At 41.3% G+C, this 19,476-nt stretch overlaps 1 protein-coding gene across 1 annotated transcript; it reads right to left on the bottom strand.

Annotated features, from left to right (window-relative positions):
- Positions 1–371: 371 nt before the first annotated feature.
- Positions 372–18,820, bottom strand: USP14 (ubiquitin specific peptidase 14). Its single transcript, XM_088527247.1, has 16 exons — positions 18,798–18,820; positions 16,368–16,513; positions 15,672–15,704; positions 13,832–13,936; positions 12,264–12,367; positions 10,086–10,144; positions 8,096–8,226; positions 7,716–7,796; positions 6,970–7,049; positions 5,854–5,968; positions 4,434–4,499; positions 4,015–4,107; positions 2,949–3,077; positions 1,422–1,482; positions 745–852; positions 372–581 (listed from the first exon to the last, which is right to left on the bottom strand). Exons 1-16 carry the CDS (start codon positions 18,811–18,813, stop codon positions 430–432), a joined length of 1,479 nt encoding a protein of 492 aa, XP_088383373.1. The 5' UTR covers positions 18,814–18,820; the 3' UTR covers positions 372–429.
- Positions 18,821–19,476: the final 656 nt, after the last annotated feature.

Raw genomic sequence — 19,476 nt, 5'->3', positions numbered from 1 at the left:
GAAATGCCAGCAGCAGCACAGACTGAAGGGCAGGTGCTGGGAGCCCTGCTCCTTGGCTGGGCGACGGCTTCGCTTCTGCCTGCTGGCAAAGGGGGGAAAGCCCCCGACCCATGGGATAAACCATGCAGAGTAACAGCTGTGAGAGGAAGTGAGCAATAAATACTTGATGACATTGGCCACAAAGGAGGCTCATTTAAAAAAAATTATCTTCTGCGAGACATTAAAGCTATTTTAAGTATTGTCACTGCCACCGGGGGCAGTCCAGTCCAGCAGTGACTAACTGGTACATGGATCATTTTTTAAACAATAAACCCTCTCTTCACATGAAAAAGTCTGAACCAATTATGTACCCCCTTGCTAAAGCTCTGGGGTTAGAGATCAGTAATCAACATTTATTTCACACCTAGGCAGAATGATTAGAACTGAAGACTACTGCTCCGCGTCCTCCTCCGGCACCTCGATGCGGCGAGGCCCGTAGAGCAGCACGTAGGCTATGTGCCAGTCGCCGCCCCCGGAGAGCCGCAGAATGTCCTCAGGTGTCACAATGCTGACCTTGTCGTCATCAAACTTGATCCATTCATCTGCAAGACAGGCGAGGGCACTATTAGCAACTCGGACACACACACACTCTGGGTGCTCAGCAAGCCCCTTAGCTCTTCCCCTTAACCTCCTTTACAGCCAGCCACATTGTTTCTCTAACCACTGCTTTTTTGGTTGGTTATTGGGGTGGTTGGGCTTTTTTACCTTGTTTCCTTTTAACCCATGACACATAATGTCCCGAGGAACTGGATCTGCCTTGATGCGTTAAAACTGCCTGCAGGTCGTAATAGCCGCAATTATTAGAACCAGTATCTGAAAGGAGGGAAAAACAAGGTCAAGGAAGACTCGAAGTGCTGCAGGTGTGGGAAGAGCAGGGCCAGCGCGGCCGGCGCTGTGCAAAGCTCAGGGACAGCGCGAGGGGGAGGCGGCAGCACCTCGGCCACGGCCCTCGCAGTCCCCACGTCTACAGCCACAGAGGCAGTGCCCGAAGCGCGGCGCGGCCGCCCCCGCGCTGCCAGGCTGGGGCACAGCCCTAGGAACACCCTAAGGGAAGGGAGACCCGGGCTCGTGCAGACTGCGGGCGCTCAGCAGGGAGCTCCAGCCCCTGCCGTGGCTTCTCAGCCCTCCCGACTATCCCCCCTTCCCCGCGCGCTGGCCCCTGTTCCCTGGTGCCTCCAGGATGGTGCATCACACATCGGACAGAGCCCTGAGCTAAAACAATTTGGATAAACAGGATCTTCAAGAATATTTTTGCACAGTATCTTCATCTGTTTGGTTCTGCCAGGTTTTGAAGATGATTTTTCATCAGTGACAGAGTACCTCAAAACATCCCTCCCCCAAGGTCCACTTAAGCCAGGCGTATATGAACCTCCAACACTCACCATCGGGGAAAGAAAATGGTTCATATTTAACTTCTTTCTGTGCACCGTCACCTTTACTAGACTAGAAAGGAAAATACAACAAATTAACATGGAATAGGTTTGAAAAAGCTTTAGTACAACACTCTAATTACCAACTCCACATCCTCCTACAAACATTTCTAAGCCTGGTGTTCCTGTAGTTCAACTCAAAAACAGTTCCAGGCGCTACCGAAAGCCCTGACGGGAACCAGATGGCTCTTTAAAGCAAAGCTGTAAGCAAGGTTTTATTCCTTGCTAGGAACTTCCCAGCAGCAGAAGTAGCAACAATAAAATACAGGAAGCAGATTACAAGTGCCAATATATTCTGTTTTAATACTGAATCAGAGGAGCTTCTGTCCAGAAGAGAGAACACCTAGTTGAAGCAGCCTAGAAATGGGGCAGGGAGAGGCCAGCAAACACGGGCTAAAACACTGAGGTTGGAGTTTCTTTCCTTTTTGCCTCAAGACAGGGCAGGGCTGCGTGGAAGCTCTGCCTGTCGGCTCCCTGGCCCAGACCCCCCATCAGCAGCCACGGAGGGGGCAGCACCTCCCCTTTCAGGCACAGGGCAGTGGCACCTTTGAGGAGATCCTTTGGGGTGATTCTGTACCTTGGAACAAGAAATGATGCATTTGTCTGATGACATTTTCATTTTTAAAGGGGAAAAACAAAAGCTGCCCAAGGTAAGTTCTAATGTGCAGCCATCTCCTCATTCAGTCACAGCAAGAATAAATCTTGTATTTGTGAAACTATATGAAACGGATCTAAGTTCAATACTAAGAAGGTTGAGTGCTAATAAGAAAGCAATATGTAGGTAAATGAATTTATTTAATTTTGATTTCTGAATAAAAAATGTACAAATATGTATCTATATCTATACAGACGCAATATATAGAAAATTATAAGTAGAGGTATGTGTATATATTTAACACATATTTCAACATATGCAGAAGTGAACTATCCATACTTTTCTCCAGCTGAATTCTCAGGGCTGAAAACTTCCCATTTGTTCCCCAGGGCTTTGTGTCGCCCTAAGGCGGTGCCGAGGCTGCGGCCCCATGGTAAATCCACCAGGAACCTCCTCGGAGCCTCCCCGAACTTCAGGAGGGGAAAAAACGTATTTTAAGGAAGACAGTCAAGGGAGAGTCACTATTTTCAAGAAGACCATTTTAAACACTGATTGAAGTTAGCTGGTATTTAAGTGTAGTCAATGTAAGCAAACTGGTTTCAGGTAGCTCAAATACATCAACATGTGAAACCAAACACCATTTCATACAAACATCCAATTCTGATTACTATCAGAATTAGATAGCAGAATTAGATATTACTAGCAGAAAAAGGCTTGTGCAGAGATCTTACAGGGAATGTGTAGATTAAAAGGCACAGGAAAAAGTATGTGATGTTGTGGCCCACGGTATCTGCACACAGATGTGCTTAAAAGAACTTTAGGTACATGACTCTTACTAGGAATAAAACATTAATCAAAACAGTCAAGAAATTCACAAGACTCACATTCTTTGGTTGCTGATTTACTTTTTTGTCTTCTAGGTCCTTGAATTTTGATCGATAAGAAACCATTTTTTCCTGAAGTTCGGGTGTACACAACTCGTACACATCCAACATAAGAGGAAATTTAACATCCTGGGAAGAAAGAAGCATGAAGGTTATTAGGGTGGTTGGTATTTCACATTAAAGCACTCTTCCCCTGAAAGGCACGTCACCAAGTGCTATTAAGTGCAACTAAATCATATTTATGAGAACCCCATCTACCCAAGAGCATCAAGTAACACTTACTGACAGTACTTAACTAAGGGCTACAGCCTTTTTACAGAGGAATATCTAACTTGGGGTAAACAGAAACCATCTTAAATGGCTACATTTAACATAAACAGTTTTTTGAGTATCTGACATACTTTCATACCAGGTAAATACTTACACACAGCTAAGGGAAAAATATTCAGGTGGAATGACTATATCCATGCAAAATGCCAATACACGCTACTTGAACAGTCTTCTAAAATAGCTAAAATGCTTCAACTCGATCCTCTTGTTTGGAAAGACCCGACATCTTCCATCATGATCCTCTCGGGGTGGCCCACGAGGTGGCCAGCCTGAAAGGAGGCTTTAAAAACTGAAAACACCTGCAACTGGTTCTTGCATTTCCAGTCATGAAACAGGACAATTAACTCGTACAGAAAGTGTTTATTAGGATAAACATTTTCTCATCAACTGCAGAGCACAGTTTGGGGAGTGAAAACAAGTTCTGCTCTTTAATTAAATAATCTCCTCTGAAACACTGGTGAAAAAGGATCCTACCAGCACTGGAGTAACTTAATTTCTCTCTACCAAAAGAAACCCCTCAGAGTCTGTTCTGGTACCACAGCTGGTAACAAGGCTGGTTTGTACTCAAGCAAAGAAGCTCTACTCTTAATGTTCCTTAAGACTAATATAAAGGCGAACACTAAAGTGCAGGTAACCTGCAAGTACTGATCATGTAGCTCTAACAGATAAAAAAAGATGGCAAAGCACAAAGAAAGATTAAATTTTTAACAGTTTAGGATGGGAAAGTGTTACTCACCTTAAGAACTTTGGCATTCACAGATTCTTTCTCTTTGTAAAAAAATCTAACCATCTGAATAGTCAGATACGCCGGCAAGCGACTAATCTTAGACTATAAACAAAAAAAGGCATAGAAAATGCTGTTACTTCAGATTTTCACAGATCATTTATACCTTAGACACTGGTCATGCTGAACTAGAGGCTAATCTTGGGGTATATTTATACTCAAACATACAAGAATACAACAGCTCCCATCCTGAGACTCTGCATAGTGACATATTGCAAGAAATCAACTTCAAGTATCCAATTACTTGATACTGGATACCCAGATGCTTTACAAATGTAAGTCACAGGCTGTTCCCACATTAACTTGGGGCTTTGAGACACAAAACCGACAGCAGTGAAAAGAAACATAAAAACAGCAGCAACACCACTCACAGATTTGATATAGAGTGCATTTCTCTGCAAGGTTGGAGACAGTTTGGTGATCTCCTCTTGAAGACGCTATAAATAAATAAAGACTTGCTGAATTATAAAGTACTGTGCTTAAAGAAAAGCACAGCATGGCTAAACAAACCACAATCTCACGTCCTGTTCTGCCAGTCTATTCTACCTGTTGCCCCCAGGCACTGCATCACACAGAACTTTGGAATTCCTTGGCAGAAAGACCACGCACGTTTGTTCGGCTCCACGATCCCTAACTCCCCTAACAGAGTTTCTCTCTGCAAGAAATCTTATTCTGTCACAAATTTGCTGCACTTTGCAAATGAAACACCTTTAGTTACACGTCACAAAAATCTAAATTTTCTTGCAACAGCAATATTTGCACATTTCTCAACTCTCATTCTTTCAGCTGGTCTTTGAAAAAGGAGCCAGATCAACAAAGAAGCAGCTAATGGTCATATTCTGCTGACAAACTCCAAGGACCATTCCAAACTCCGGGCAAGACTGGCCTGGATGTTACTGCTGTGACCCTCTCTCACTACTCACATTGCAGCACTTGAATTCTGGAAGACCCTTCCAGACCTGGAAGACAGGTGCCTTTTTCTCCCTCGTGGTTACAGTTTGCTGGAGTTACCTATTCTATCTCGCTTTTCCTTCGATATTCTGTTATTAGGAACAGATGGGAGGCTTATCCAAGAGCCACGGAAGCTGCCCCGATCCTGTATCAATGAGCACACTGCTTCCACCTCTACTCTAGGACTAATACTCCAATTACTGCTACAAGTTCCTTGCTACCTCAGATGCTTCAGAAAACATGAAAACTAAGAAATGCAAAAACAAAGAAACCCCAGAGCCCCACAGACTACTTTAAGAACTCCTATTTAGGCACTATAAAGATAATGATGTATCCTGGAAATATTAACACACACACCAAAAATGCAAAATTAAATTTAAGTTTCATTTCATCACCTGTATTTCTTAGAAACTTAGCAATGAAAATGCCACCCTATTGTAAAACTAACTTTTGGGCTCTTTTTGGAACTAACTTCAGCATGCTTGAATCATAGGACTGCTACAATCTGCAGTCCTACTGAACAAGCAGATTCTGGTAAAATTAAAACTTCAGTAAACTGGCTTGCAGTGGGATAACTGCATGACAGGGAAGACCCTGTCAGGGTCCAACGGAAAAAGAAAATTCTGTTATTTTTTTTTTCCACTATTCATTTTCATTTCATTTCATCTTCTCTGCAACACATGGAAAAAAAAAACACACACAAAAGGTATGGGCATCTGTTTTCCAAGCTTTCTATTCCAAGCGTTCTATTCCAGTTCAAAGATAGGAAAAACCAGGTAATTTAGAATGTCAATTAAATAAATGGTATTAATTAAACAAAAACATATTGTAACGACTTACCAATTTTAGTCCTGTAAACAGATACTTCACTTCCTGATTGATAAAACAACTAAGCTGTAGCTGATTCTCCTTTCCTTTAGTTACCTCCTCCTCTTCAGCTTCTGTACATTTCATGCTTCCCAAAATTAAGGAAAACCATCATGCCTGCATAGCCTGCCCATTTTTCATCTTTCCACAGGGCACTGTGGAAGCTAACAGGCTGCCAGCACCAACCCTTAGGCAACACCTGCAATATTACACTTGGCTGCTTATAACTGCACTAGTGCTCTAGGCCTGCTGCTGCTGCCTAGACTTCCCATTTCTTCAGACCACATACATCCTCCCCCCTTCATCCTCACCTCTCCTCTTCTCTCCTGTTTCAGGATTGACAAACACCACAACACAGTTGCCTCACCGTTACTACTACACTTTGAGATACACTACTTCACCTCAGGAGCTGACTCCTTGTTTGGAAAGGGTGAAGCTCACAGTGTAATTCTCTCTGAAAAGTGGCAGTCAGCTTAACAATGACCAGGATTTGGGGGTGGAAGAAGGGAGACTGAATAATGCTTGAGATGAGAGAAGTGTGCCACAGGGTCATCCAGTGTGTCTTCTCTTCAAAATAAATAAATAAATAAATAATCACTATTTGAAAGCTGTCGGCTGAATTCATTCCTTACGCACCCAACCGCATGCAGCTATTTTATTAAGAACTCAGTCTTTTATCGTGCCACCCTTCATCCACGTTCTGGCAAGTTGCTAAGAGGGTCAGCAGCACTTCCTTAACCAGCTATTTGGGAAGACAGGTCCTTTTATTTGAATAAGCTAAAAACTGCCTCAGGATCCCTTAAGCAGATAACTGCAAATCTTCTCTGGGGAGGAAACCTGACACAAACTCAGTATTTTTCATGCTGTAAATATCCATTACCATTCTTCCTCCCTGAATCTTCCTCTCTCAAAGTATACCTGATCTTAATCACAAACCTGGTGTACCCCTGCAGTACATCATCTCCCCTCTCCCCTGACAGGCCCCTTTATTTTCTATGCTCTTTTGGATGATGCTTTTCATCCTCCTGGCGTTCAGCTCCTAAAGTACCAAATCATTACCCTTCTATCCTGCCTTAGTCGTTAGGATACGCTGTTTCAAATTCAATGCTGAAGAACTGATCAATCAAGCTCTTCTTCTTAGAAGCTGCTGCTGTAGCTCCAGAGTCTGTCTGTAAAACAAATTCTCTTATACTGTAACTTTAAATAGCATTTAAGAACAGTCATCTTTACACACAAAAAAAGGACTTATTTTAATTCTTAAAATTCTTTAGTTCCTCTAAAAGTTAAATCTTTCATCTTTATATACTTAATTTTCTCCTAGTTAATTTCCCCACATAGTGGGGGTTTTAAAGCAATGCATTTACAGCACTGCTCTATAGTCACCTCAAAGCATATTAGCAAATGAGATTCAGTCTGGTAAAGTCTTGGAAAAACTCAAAAGGAATTTCTCAGTAGGCCCATTATGTTAGGTCTCTGTTTAAAACAGGGCTCACATAGCTAGGAATGCTGTAGCACGAGGATGCTTTTTCAGCAACAAGTTCGGCTGTGCTGAATTTGCAGGTTATCGGAGCCAACTACTGCATGTTCAGAGTCACTACTACCACAGTCCAAAATATGAGAAGGTGACAAGTCCAGAGACACAGCCTGCTGTGGCACATTCCCAAGCCTAGCTGATGCAGTAGAGAGAATACTGCACCATAGGAGGCAATTTCACTTACTGGACTATAGAGACCGTGTAACTATTTCACAAAACTGACTACTGTAACCAGAATATGGGTGATTCCTGAGTAGGGTGTTGTGAATCTTAAATCTGGCTAGAGTAAGTCTACAATTACCTCCATAACTGTATCACCTTCTATACCTTCCAGCTTCTGCTGTAGTACCCTCATCATCTGCACCCAGCACTCATTGGCATCCTGGCAAGGGAAAAGAACATTAATAAGTAGTATTGAAAACATTAATGTTCATATTGTAAAACCAATCATAAATGCAAGGATTCCTCAATTAAGAATTCCTTCCAACACACATTTTTAAAGCTGGCACTTCATTTTTTCTATACAGTACAAAAGCAAACACATTTTGGGGATAAAAGGAATTATTTACTTAAACAAGGGGAAGAAATTCTTAACATAATCTTGCTCTCACTTTCCAACATAACATTTTCAATGATTTCATACTTTTTTTTCAAAACATAAACTAAGTTAGAAATCTTTACCTGTTGAAGGTACTGGCCTTGATCTCCTTTCTCTGCAAACTGGGGGAAGGCCATATGTAAAAACTGCAGGAGAATGATAGGTGGGATACTGGAGGAAGTTTTATCCATGGAATCAAACAAGTCTCTAAGAGCTTAAAGAAAAAGTAAGTGAATGTTTTGAGAAGTGGAAAACTAATTAAAACATAGCAGGAAGTGTTTTTTTTTTTTTTTAATTGTAAGATGGCAGCAACATTCCAACATTGAACATTTAACAGTGTCAAATGCGATCTTTTCCCAAAAGGGCTAAGTTTGCACCTAAAATGTCATCTGTGAACATGACTTTGCAAGCGTAAAGATGACAATTTACGATGACAAGGCTGCCACATGGTGCCTTGTCTTTCCCGGCTGCTAACAAAAATAAATAAATAAAAATATTACGGTCTTATGATTTCATTTCAAACATATCTGAAGAACAATACTGTTACAACAGGACTACACCTACAGAAACAAGAATGCATTCACAATGCATACTCTAGAGCAGCTTAAGTTTCACCTATTGCTGGAAAAAAAAATCTTTTGTTTTTCCCAACAGAAGTCCCTAGCCAACACTCATGCTCAATTTAACACCCAGGAACACAAGCATGTGCACGCACACGTGCAGGCAGTTCAAGTCCACAAATGCTCCTGGCTGTGTGACAATGCACGTGCCTTTCTGTCTGGTCCCAGGCACACTGCTACATGTGTCTTTTCTACTCACATGACAGCGTTTTACAGCCACAAACCACTTCTGAGACATCTGTTAACCCTCACAACAACCCTGTGAGGTGAGCAATGGTCTGCACAGTCACTGATTTGCAAGTGGAGACACTAATGAACGAAACTCTAACTAGTGAATACAGGGAAGATCGCAAGGAAACAAGGTCAGTTCCTTCCTCTCCTCATGAGACATCTTCAACACTAAAGAGGGACAACGCTTAACACAGCAAGTAAAAAACTGCTGTAAGTGTCATGCAGGAGTTCTTGATCAGCTCAGCACCAAAGGGTTAAGAATCTCAGTTCTTAAGACATTAGGACTCCTAAGACGCAGAGCTGCCACCTTAACAAGAATATGGGGGACACAAAATAAAGGCAGTAAAAAGGGGAGGGCGGGCACGGTTGTATAGAGTAACCATTGAACTTACCACCCCAAAACTCGATCAGCAGGCATACCCACAAACTGGACCTTTCCTTCCTTATATTGTTTTGTTTTTCCTTAAATGGACTGGTAGAAATCCCAGAGTCCTGGCCCAGCATCTTAGTGGGGCAATGAAATAGAGTAAAAAAAAGAAAAAGTGGACAAGTAGCACCCTTATTCAAGTGTAGGGGATCTAACTAGAGTCCTAGTTAGTGCTTGGAAACACGTGAACTCCCACATTGTGGGCACCTAGATCACCACAACAAAGAGCAACGTTCCTGGTGAAGATACAACTTCCCTTGGTATGCATGAAATCGGATTCCTTAGGGTAAAGGCTTAGACTAGTGATAAAGCATCAGCTGTCATCTTAATAACGCTCAGCCAGATAAAATATATTAAAAAAAAAAATCAGTGCTTATGTATCCAGGAGCATGGTGTTAGCTCATCACTAAGTGAAATAAAGAACTGCTTGCTAAAATACTTCTAAATAAAACAAACCTATCGAGGAATGGAGGAGCCTGCTTTAGAAGGTTCCAACTCCTTTATGCCTACACACAAAACAGAGATATGGATGTAAAATGTTTGTATCCAAAACACGCCCAAATATCATCTCTCCTAGCATGCAGCTAGGAAGCAGGTAGAGAAGTGTCCTCACAGCCATGGTCAGGCTAACCTTTAACACCATTAGTAACAGAGTAAAGCAAGTCCTCCAGTGCTAGAGCATCTGAAATCCCTAAGACAGACGCACTAAAAATATATATAGAAATAGCATCGACTAAAACTTTCATCTCCAATTAGTAGGAAATTATACACAGTCTAAAAACCCTCCACACCAACCTGCAGTAATGTACTGAGCAGAGGCCATTTCTCCTGAAGCTCTTAAGGCACCACCATACCTAAAAGAGATGAAAAACAATTCCCAGGCAATTAAACTAAATCATGTTTATAAGCCATAAAGAAAAGAGGCAGCCAGAATAAAAACAAAACAAAGTACCAGAATAAACCAATCACCAAGTAACTGAAGTCAAAATTCGCTCCTACTCACACCAAAATATCAGTTCTTCCACAAATACTGTGTGGAAACCAAGAAAAACTACTTTTTCTTGAGACAATAAATAACATACAAACCGAGAAGCCTGGGTTGGGATGCATCCCTGATGCTTTCCAACCCGCTTGCGCCAAACATACAACCTATTTAAAAAAAAAAAAAAAAAAAGTCGTGGGAAAAAAAAAAGGGGGCAAAAAAAGCTACTCCATTTCTGAAATATCTGCCACAAGCTCTTCAAAGAGACAGAGAAAATATTTTCAAGTAAAGACTGTGGGCAAAATACGTAGAAATAGAAGGTAGCTCTCCACTCACCTTAGCAGAAGCAAAACAGAGAGAGGTGAGATTTCCCACACTGAAAAAGTGCACGAGCCCACTCATATTACCAGATCTCACCACTCCTTCCCAAATGGTTTCTTTATTTGACACCTGCCTGAGGAACAAGTGACTTTCTCAAAGCCTTCAAGCAAGAGGAGGATCTCAAGTCTTCTTTAATTTCAGACTGAATGCAAAACATTTTTTCCAGTTTACTGAATTCAATTTATTCTGTTTATGGAAAGAGGGTGAGCAGAAAACTCTCCCCCATCTCATGCAATCAAAACATTAATACCCCTGGAGAGAGTAGCAGAGCAGCTGAAGAGAAATAAAAATAATGGTACACTTCCCCATTTCAATCCCTGCATTTGTCTCTCACTGCATTCCTCTAACGCACTGCAATGGGTTAAAACCCACTGCGATTCTCTCCACTCTCTCAATTTGGCCATTGGGCCAAATAAAGGCCCAATCCTGTATTGTAATGTTCCAGTTTTATAGGGTACATTTTGGCATTTGGCACGTTCATAAAACAAGTCTGTAAAATACCTTAATTCAGAGCAAAAAGTTGAGAGCTCTACAAGTGGAATTACACAGATTTTCCTAAAATGACAACACTGAAAAACAAAAGAAGAGCTTTAAAATACAAAGCTTCAGTACTCTACAAAATTATTCTCTATGCTGATAAACCTGTCCTGGAAGAATAATCAAGGTTCACTTGTTAAAAGAAAGAAGAAAAACTTTTATATACTTTAGTAACTAGCATTCATAATATTTAGAATATCCAGGCATCAGCAAAGCAGGCCAGATGCCTAGATGAGTCCATGAGTAATGCCTGCAGTGCTTCACCTAGTCCTCACAATTTTTAAAACTGGTGCTTTTCTCATTATGCTTCACTTGGAGAACAAGTTTAGGGTCATACTCTCATGTTTTTTTTTTTTTTTCTTTTTCCTCTGATCTTTTTACATTTATCACAGATTTCTCATGGTTTGCTCTCTTAAAAAAAAAAAAAAAAAAAAAAAAAAAAAAAAACACCTTTTGTTCCAGAATAGAAGAAAAAAAAAAAAATCAGAGAAGTTATTCTATGACCAGACCTAATTAAACAGAGCGTAATCAGTGTGTCTTCTATTCCATCCACATCCACAGGACCTGCAGCTTCTTCCAGTTGTCTGCCACAGAAACACCTATGGCTCTATCCCACAGATTCCTTCCCTGTCTCCAACTATCAGATGCCCAATCACCTTAGAATTTCATAGCCAAAAATGTGTCACGCAAAAGAGCTATGAAAAAATAAAATCTTTAAAGGAATGGCAGTCTCATACAGTACTTTCTACAGGAAGACCTACAAGATGATGCCAGAAAACAGGGTTAAGAGCTCAGCAGCTTAAGTATTTTAAACAAGTCTTGATAGGAATTCTTAGACTAGGTGAAACTACATCTCTCTACTAAAAATCTAGTTCTAAAAATATACATCATCTTCAGCAAAAAAAGACTGTCACAGCCATAGGATGAACTTTGGTGGAGTGTTACATTAATCTGCAATAGATATATTAGAGTGCTACATGAAACAGTAACAGTAGAGAGATGACTACCACACAAAATGTCTATTTCATAAGCTAAAGAAAAACTTATAATTGTATTTTTAAATGGAATCATACCTTTTAAGGGCCTCTTTCACTTCTGGCACAGAGCGGATACACTGAACCGTAGCATTCATGTAGCAAGTGTTGCCAAGGTTTGTCAATCCACATGGCAATTCCATCTACACGAAAAAAAAAATACAAGGGGACTTGAAGGTCAGAGATGTGCAACCATTTTTGTTTAAGTACCATAATTTGACATCAGTCTATCAGAAAAGAAATGATCCAAGATGCCCAAAACCTGGCGTATGCCATCAAACTTTATTTTATGAAGTTTTCCAGATCTATTTTGTGATTGTATTGGTCTATTCCTGTGATTGTACTGGTCTATTTAGAAGCACTCAGTGCTTCTAAAGGACATTCAGGAATGGTTTGTATTATTTCTGGGCATGTTTAGCTTAATGAGCATATTCCTCAAGCAGGCAGTCATTCAGAAAGTTCAATTATAATTTCATTCAAGTTTTGACCTTAAGATGAAGCTTTATGTGAAATTTCCACATGAATACATTTGTATGCAATGTTGCTGTTTTAATTAAAATCTGTTTTCAGAAGAACTCTGAATGGGATGAAGTTCACAGTTAGAAACAAAAAGCATTGTTTAAACTTCTCTCAAAAGTCAGCAACAGATTCATCTTATCATTCTTGAACAGCTTGTGAAATGCTGAAATTCTGACCAGTGTGAAGGCCAAATAACAATTATAATAACCGACTTCAGAAACAAATATAATTCATAATAGCACCTTTTTTTTTTTTTGAAAAAAGCCCCATATTTGAGCACTTGTCAGTTACATAAAAAATAATGAAACTGAAGCAAGACATCATACCAAAATCACTGAATTATTTTACAAAGGGAGAACTAATTTAGCTGTGCACCCCAGTTTTAATGCATATATACAACATAGGTACTTAAATTCCAACATATGGAAAGTTGGAACTAGAGAGAAATTGCGACTTTTCAAAAGGGGATCTGACACTGAATTATCTTCTGCGTTTGCCTCACAGTTAACTCAGTCTACATAAAGGGTCATCTCAAAAGACATGACTATCCTCACCTGCTGCTGCCATAAAAGTATTAAATACTGAAGCAAATAACCAGTCCTAACCTACAGATCCATTTTCATACAAATATGTGTAAAAATTATTACTTTGCAAACTCAATAAAAAGAGAAAAAAATACAAAGCCAGCCACCCAAGCTGGTCATAGTTTCCCTCTACAGCTATAGATGAGCCAGGAAACAATTTGGCTCATCTAAGACTCCCTATTCAGGAAGAGTTCGGGACATTAATAGAAAGGCAGGGCAAGAAAAAGTTAGTCTTTGAAAGCATTAGCAATGCCATTTTTATTTTAGACAAGTTACTGTCTGCTTTAAAAAAATAATAATATTAGTTATACGAGTTGTAAGTTAAATTCCAGACTTGTCATCACTGCTTGCAAGTGGGACTTTGGTGTAAATCTGTTTTTGTTTGAGAAATTCTAAATGTTAAAACAAACATTACTTTAAAATCCACTCTCAAGCAAATACAAATATTAATAAGTATTTAAAATTCCAAGATTTACAAGAGACTTAAGTTTCAAACATGCTTACAGCTGAAGCCAATTGCTCCTCTGTCATGTCTTCTACAAAGACAGGTCGGGAAACTGGCTCTTCTGGAAGTGCATCTGCAGAACCCATCATTAATAAAGTCATCCCCTGGAAACACAGTCAAAAGAGTGGTTATTATATAAGGATAATTGTTTCCTTAAAAATAAACAAACAGATCTATAACACAGTACAGGTATTTCCCCAAAGATGGGCAAGAGCTTTTTCTTAAGTTCACAGAATTGATACTGCAATGCTATTTCTTAAGACTATACCATTCTAAAAAACAAAAAAGGAAGAGCCAGTCCATCAATATGTCTTTAAAAAAAATGCCTATTATCTGTTAGACACTTCGGCTGATTCTGGTCAGCTTGCCACTGGCTGACAATTCAGCATTTCCAATCAGGAATCATTTAACAGTCACAAATATCCTCTTCCAAAATTTTCAGGCAAGCTTCCTTCCTGATGGACCATTAGGGATCAACTGGCTTAGAGATTTCAGTGCACACACTTTGCCTTCCCATTTAAAAGATACCTTAGAACCAAAGATAACTTAGCAGTTATCTTCCAATTTAAAAAGAAAGTTGCAAAGTTTGAGAAGTTTCCAATCATCAAATTCAGAATTCTCTGCATAACAAAAAAAAAACCCTCATCTTTGATTAAAGATGTAGGCAAATGTTTCACATGAATGCTGTAGTACTGCAGCTCTGAGTTTGGAATGTCTTTTTCACTGAAAAAGCAAGTGGGAAAGGGAAGTGTCATCCTTTGGTCTAGCAAGTTCTGAGGACATGAAACTAAACAAAAAATAACTACACAAATTAACCAAAACGGTCAAGCTGGTTTAGGCACAAGGACAAGAAAACATTCAGGAATAAATAAATAACATCATGTTATCATGCTTCCTCTACTAGCAAATTTCCTCCTCCAATAGAAAGGAGTTTGTCGGCATTCAACAGGAATGCTTCCACATGGCTTCCCCATCAAAGGGGAAGAAAATACCTGCTGATCTTTGAAAATACTAAGGAAAAGGGACCATCTGATAATAGAACGGGAACTGCTTTGAAAGTGCAATTAAATCCCCTAAAGTTGCATAAAACATTATTAAGACGATAAAGGCAGCAACTAGCATTACGGTATGCAGGCAAGGACAGCAATATCATTCTGCAGAATGACTTTGCTACAAGAGCTGCCATTTATTGCTACTGGCTGCTAAGAGATGCTGAGGATCTAGCTACAAAGGTAAGAGCCATGCAACCTAGCTCGATTTGCTCTAATAAAGAACTGAAGCGAAACCTGTACCAGAGTTACGAGATTCCTACAGAAACAGAAACGATCAAAAGAAAAAGAAAACAAAAAACAAAGAGGTTCTTTGTGGTTCCCAGTTATGATACTACAAAGGCAACAAACACAAATGCGTTAATTTCTTTTACCTTTTGGAACTATTCAGGGGTATGAATAAACAATTATCACTAATGACACTGTTTAGACAAATCTATTTAACATGGAAGGAGAAGTGCAATGGACTACAGAGAGAGACCAAATTCACAAGCTCTCAGTAACATCTCTAGCTATTATGGTCACGGAGAGACTGCACAGATGAACTGTTTTAAACAAGCACAACACTTCAGTAAGAAAAATAAACTCAAAAAAAATTCAGGAAGATGTTGCTGACTTCATATAAATGCCTAGGTATGACCTCCACGCAGTAAAATTATTTTTCATCAAGGTCTTGACTTTTAAAACTTAACTACCAACTCAAACAGGAACAGCAAAAAAGTTAATATCCTCCTTAAAATCCCCAAATAAAAATCAAACTAGTAAAACTTAATTATTCCACAAAACTTACATTCTTTATTTTTATGTTCCCCCAGTCATCATCCTATATTTGAAGTGAAATAAAAGACAAGTTAGTTTTCTTACAGCAAAAAGCAAATGAGTGTTTTCATTAATATTGATTACATATTTTTAAATATACAATCATGTTCCAAAAAAGACTGTGCAATATTGAATTATGAACATATCATGAAGTTCTGTCTGACAAACGGACCCATGTCACCTTTCCAAGAAGGTTCTCCACTTATTAACATTGCTTAGACATAAACAACTTTTTTCCAAAGAAAAGTTGTCCTTATTCCATTGCACTGAGATATATCTCCAGCAAAGAAATGCCAGAGAACTGTCGTGTCTGCTTTGTTTTCACTGGCCTGCAACACACAAGCTTTTTTTTAAATATGACATTAAAAAAAGTTGCAGTCAGATTCTGAACATTAAAAACCAAACAGTACAGAAACACCAAATGGAGTGAAGTTTGGTACAAAATAGTAAAAAACAGTTTTAAAATAGAACTCTGCATCTCCCAATCACCTATTAACAGACTTTCACCAGTGCTTTCTAAAGGCAAGCACTAGTTCATACAGAATTCTTTCTGTAGGCAGTTCAATACATACCATTAAACATCACCTAGAGAAACATTCTGACTTACTGTTACCGTTAGTTATAATTGTAACAGAGTTGGAAATAGTAACCAGATGTGAGTATCTACCTTCAGAGTTCCTCCTTTAAGCATAACCTTCTGTCTAGCGGGCTGAACTCCAGTCAGTGCAAACAACTGTGCTTTGAAGACCATCGGAGGTTCGTCAGTGTTAAGCTCCACGCCATCAAATTTCTCTTTTCCCCATTTAACGTTAACTGCAAACAAAGTAGTTTGAAACTGGATTATTTCCTAACATATAAAAATGTAAATTCTATGAGCAAATTAGTACTTTAAATTCTGGATTTTATCCCATTCAATTTTCCATTCTAAAACTTGTCGATGATCAAGTTAAGTTGCACCTTTATGGTAAAGTGTCTTGGCCATCAGCATATAATATTCCTAAAGCAATGCATATACCAAAAAAAAAAAAAAAAAACACTTTGTAAGCAACAAATGCATAAAACAGGAGCAGATATTCTCGAAACTAATCTTCATAACAGCAGTTAGAAAATTTCCTTTCACAAACTCTTGGCACTGCTAATTGCAACCTAATTTCTGAAGCAAACTGAGCTGCATGTTTTCAGTTAAGTTTTCCAGAGCATTTCCATTCTGCTTCAATGACAAACCATGTTCCTTAAATGCAAAGTTACTGTTTGACATCTGTAGTTTTGGCTACTGGTATTATTTACATGAACGTATACGAGATGCTATCCATGAATCAAGGATCCATAAAATTAGATACCTTCTGCCTTCTCTTAATGAAACATTAACTTTACAGGCCCCTTACAAACCGACCGTTGTTACATTCTTCAGTTTTCATGCTAGTCACACTGAGAATGTTGCACATTAAAGTCACATAAAAACAAGGACAATCACCTGCCACAGGCTTCAGCTCCCAAAGCCCTTTCTCCCTTTAAGGGCGCAGGGCTGGATTCACGAGCTCAAACAAAATTTGCAAGTTGCATCACCAGCAGAAACGTTGGGCAGAATGACACAGTGACATATTGACTTTGATAAAGCTGTTATTAACCAAGAGCAGGCAAAAATGTCTAGGAAAAGTAGCACGTATTTTTATGGAATCATTTGCAAGTCTTCGACCTTTTCCAACTGTGCTCATATGCCCAAAAAGTCACGTTAGCCAGCTGCAGCTTTGCTGAAAAACTGCAACAAATACTCAGCCCAAATTCATTATAAATGGTGGAAATATCATGCTTGAAAAAGTCACATGCTTCCTCTTGCCTGTACTTCTGTTTTCGGTAAATCTACTGGGGCACTACAGATTTTTTTTTCCCATTATAAATTATTTTAAGCTGTAATTTTAAAAAAAAGACCAGAAAGATTAAGATTTCAGGTGTACACACCACTTGGGAAGGGGAATAAGAAAGAATAACCAAGATTTAGTCTACATTATTAGCTGGCGCAACAGCTGAAACTACTTCAGTATCAGAAAGTCCCTTTGATTTTCCTGATCTTTTGATTTTTAAATGTATTTATCACTTTGCACTTTCAATTCCCATTTTCCTTGGCACGCAACCCACTGGGCTCCTGAGCAAGCCCGCTGCACACACTTGAGGTCTAGCATTTTGGAACTGTCATCCACCATCATTAAATTAAACATGCAGGAGAGTAAGTGGGTTTTACCCTATACCACCACTGTTGCAGAAATGATACGAGATGAGTGGGAAGGACTTCGTTTCAAAAATCACCATGAGATTCCAAAATAAAAGAGAGAACGGAGTTATTCACAGAATCACAGAACGGTTAAGATCGGAAAGGACCTCTAAAAATCATCTAGTCCAACCTGCTCCAGCAGGGACACCCAGAGCACATGGCACAGGGTGGCATCCAGGTGGGTTTGGAAGATCTCCAGAGAAGGAGACTCCACAACCTCTCTGGGCAGCCTGTGCCAGGGCTCTGTCAGCCTCACAGTCAAGAAGTTCTTCCTCACGCGGAGATTAAATTTCCTATGTTTCAACTTACACCCACTACCCCTTACCAAAAACAGTGGGAAGGAAAAAACAGCCTTGGCTGCGCTTGACACAGGGAGGGAAAGCGCAGCTGACGCAGACGCGCTAAAGGCTGGGAAAGGGCTGTTTCAGCAGCATCCAGGCCCCGGTTTGCCAGACACGACCCGGAAGGCCGCGCGCGAGGGGCCCGAGGGAGCGCGGACGCCTCCTCGCTCCGCTCCTCGCGCACCCGCGGGCCACGGGAGCGCGAGACGCGGACACCGCGGCGGCGAGCGGGGCCTCCGCGCCTGGACGCGCGGCCGGGCGGGTGGCGAAGGCCGCTTGAGCGCCGCGAGGGCCGCTTGAGCGCCGCGGGCTGCCACGGGCACCCTCGCCCGGCCGCAACGGCCGCCCCGCCGAGCCGGGCCCGTTCGCAGCCCCGGGCCCCTCACGGCAGGGGCAGGAGGGAGGCGCGTGCCTGAGGGAACGGCGGCGCCAACGCTGGCGGTAACGGCGCCCAGCCCCGCGCCGTCCTGGGGCAGGGCCGCCTCACCTGAGAAGAGCGGCATGGCGGCGGGGCGGCGGGCGGGAGCGGCGGGCGATGGCGGCGGCGGCGGCTCGCTGGCGGCGCCCCCGCCCTCGGGGCCTCATTCAAACCGGCCCCGGAGGATGACGCTGCAAGCGCGGCCCGCTCGCCGGAAGGGGCGCGCGCTGCGCGCGCAGCGGCGGAAGGGCGGAGAGGCGGGGAGGCGCCTTCCCGCCCGCCCCGCGCAACGGCCATAACGGCTGCAACGGCCGTGCGGTGTCCGGTCGGCTGCGTGGGTCGCTCCCCGCCCCAGCCGCCCGTGACGCGGCGGGGAAAAGCGACTCCCGGGGGCCGCCAAGCGCAGCGTGTGGGCAGAGTGGCCAAAGACAACAGCGATTTCTCGGCAGGGCGCAGGAAAGCGTAGCTAAATATTGGGCTCCTCTCTGCCCAAGTATGCTGGCTCGTGCATCGCTGGCCTAAAATTAGCGGTTGCCTAGGTACTCGGTCTGATTAAACTTATTTTGTGCAAACAGAACACAGAGCCAGGGAACAACATGGACGGTTGGAAGTCTCAAAAGAGCCAGTTTCACAATGTTTAAAGCAGTGGTTGGCACAGCAGACTGGGAATATGAATTTAAAGGGTAAAGTGTCAAAAAGCTAAGATGTTATTTAAAGGCTTGGTTCGCACATAAGCCACAGTTGCGCA

This window comes from Tinamus guttatus, unplaced genomic scaffold (genome assembly GCF_059628265.1).
Source record: "Tinamus guttatus ecotype Peru unplaced genomic scaffold, ASM5962826v1 Tinamus_guttatus_pri_ptg000271l, whole genome shotgun sequence".
NCBI lineage: Eukaryota > Metazoa > Chordata > Aves > Tinamiformes > Tinamidae > Tinamus > Tinamus guttatus.
Note: the sequence above shows the minus strand (reverse complement) of the source record. Positions and strands in the feature narration are given on the sequence as shown.

What these genes read in the sequence shown, in the direction of transcription:
- USP14 (XM_088527247.1), bottom strand. An exon ending in AGGAGCAATTGGCTTCAGCT is followed by an intron (nt 12,368 to 13,831) that starts GTAAGCATGTTT and finishes TTTTTCGTGTAG; the next exon opens with ATGGAATTGCCATGTGGATT. An exon ending in AGCATTGAATTTGAAACAGC is followed by an intron (nt 5,969 to 6,969) that starts GTATCCTAACGA and finishes AATTTTGGGAAG; the next exon opens with CATGAAATGTACAGAAGCTG.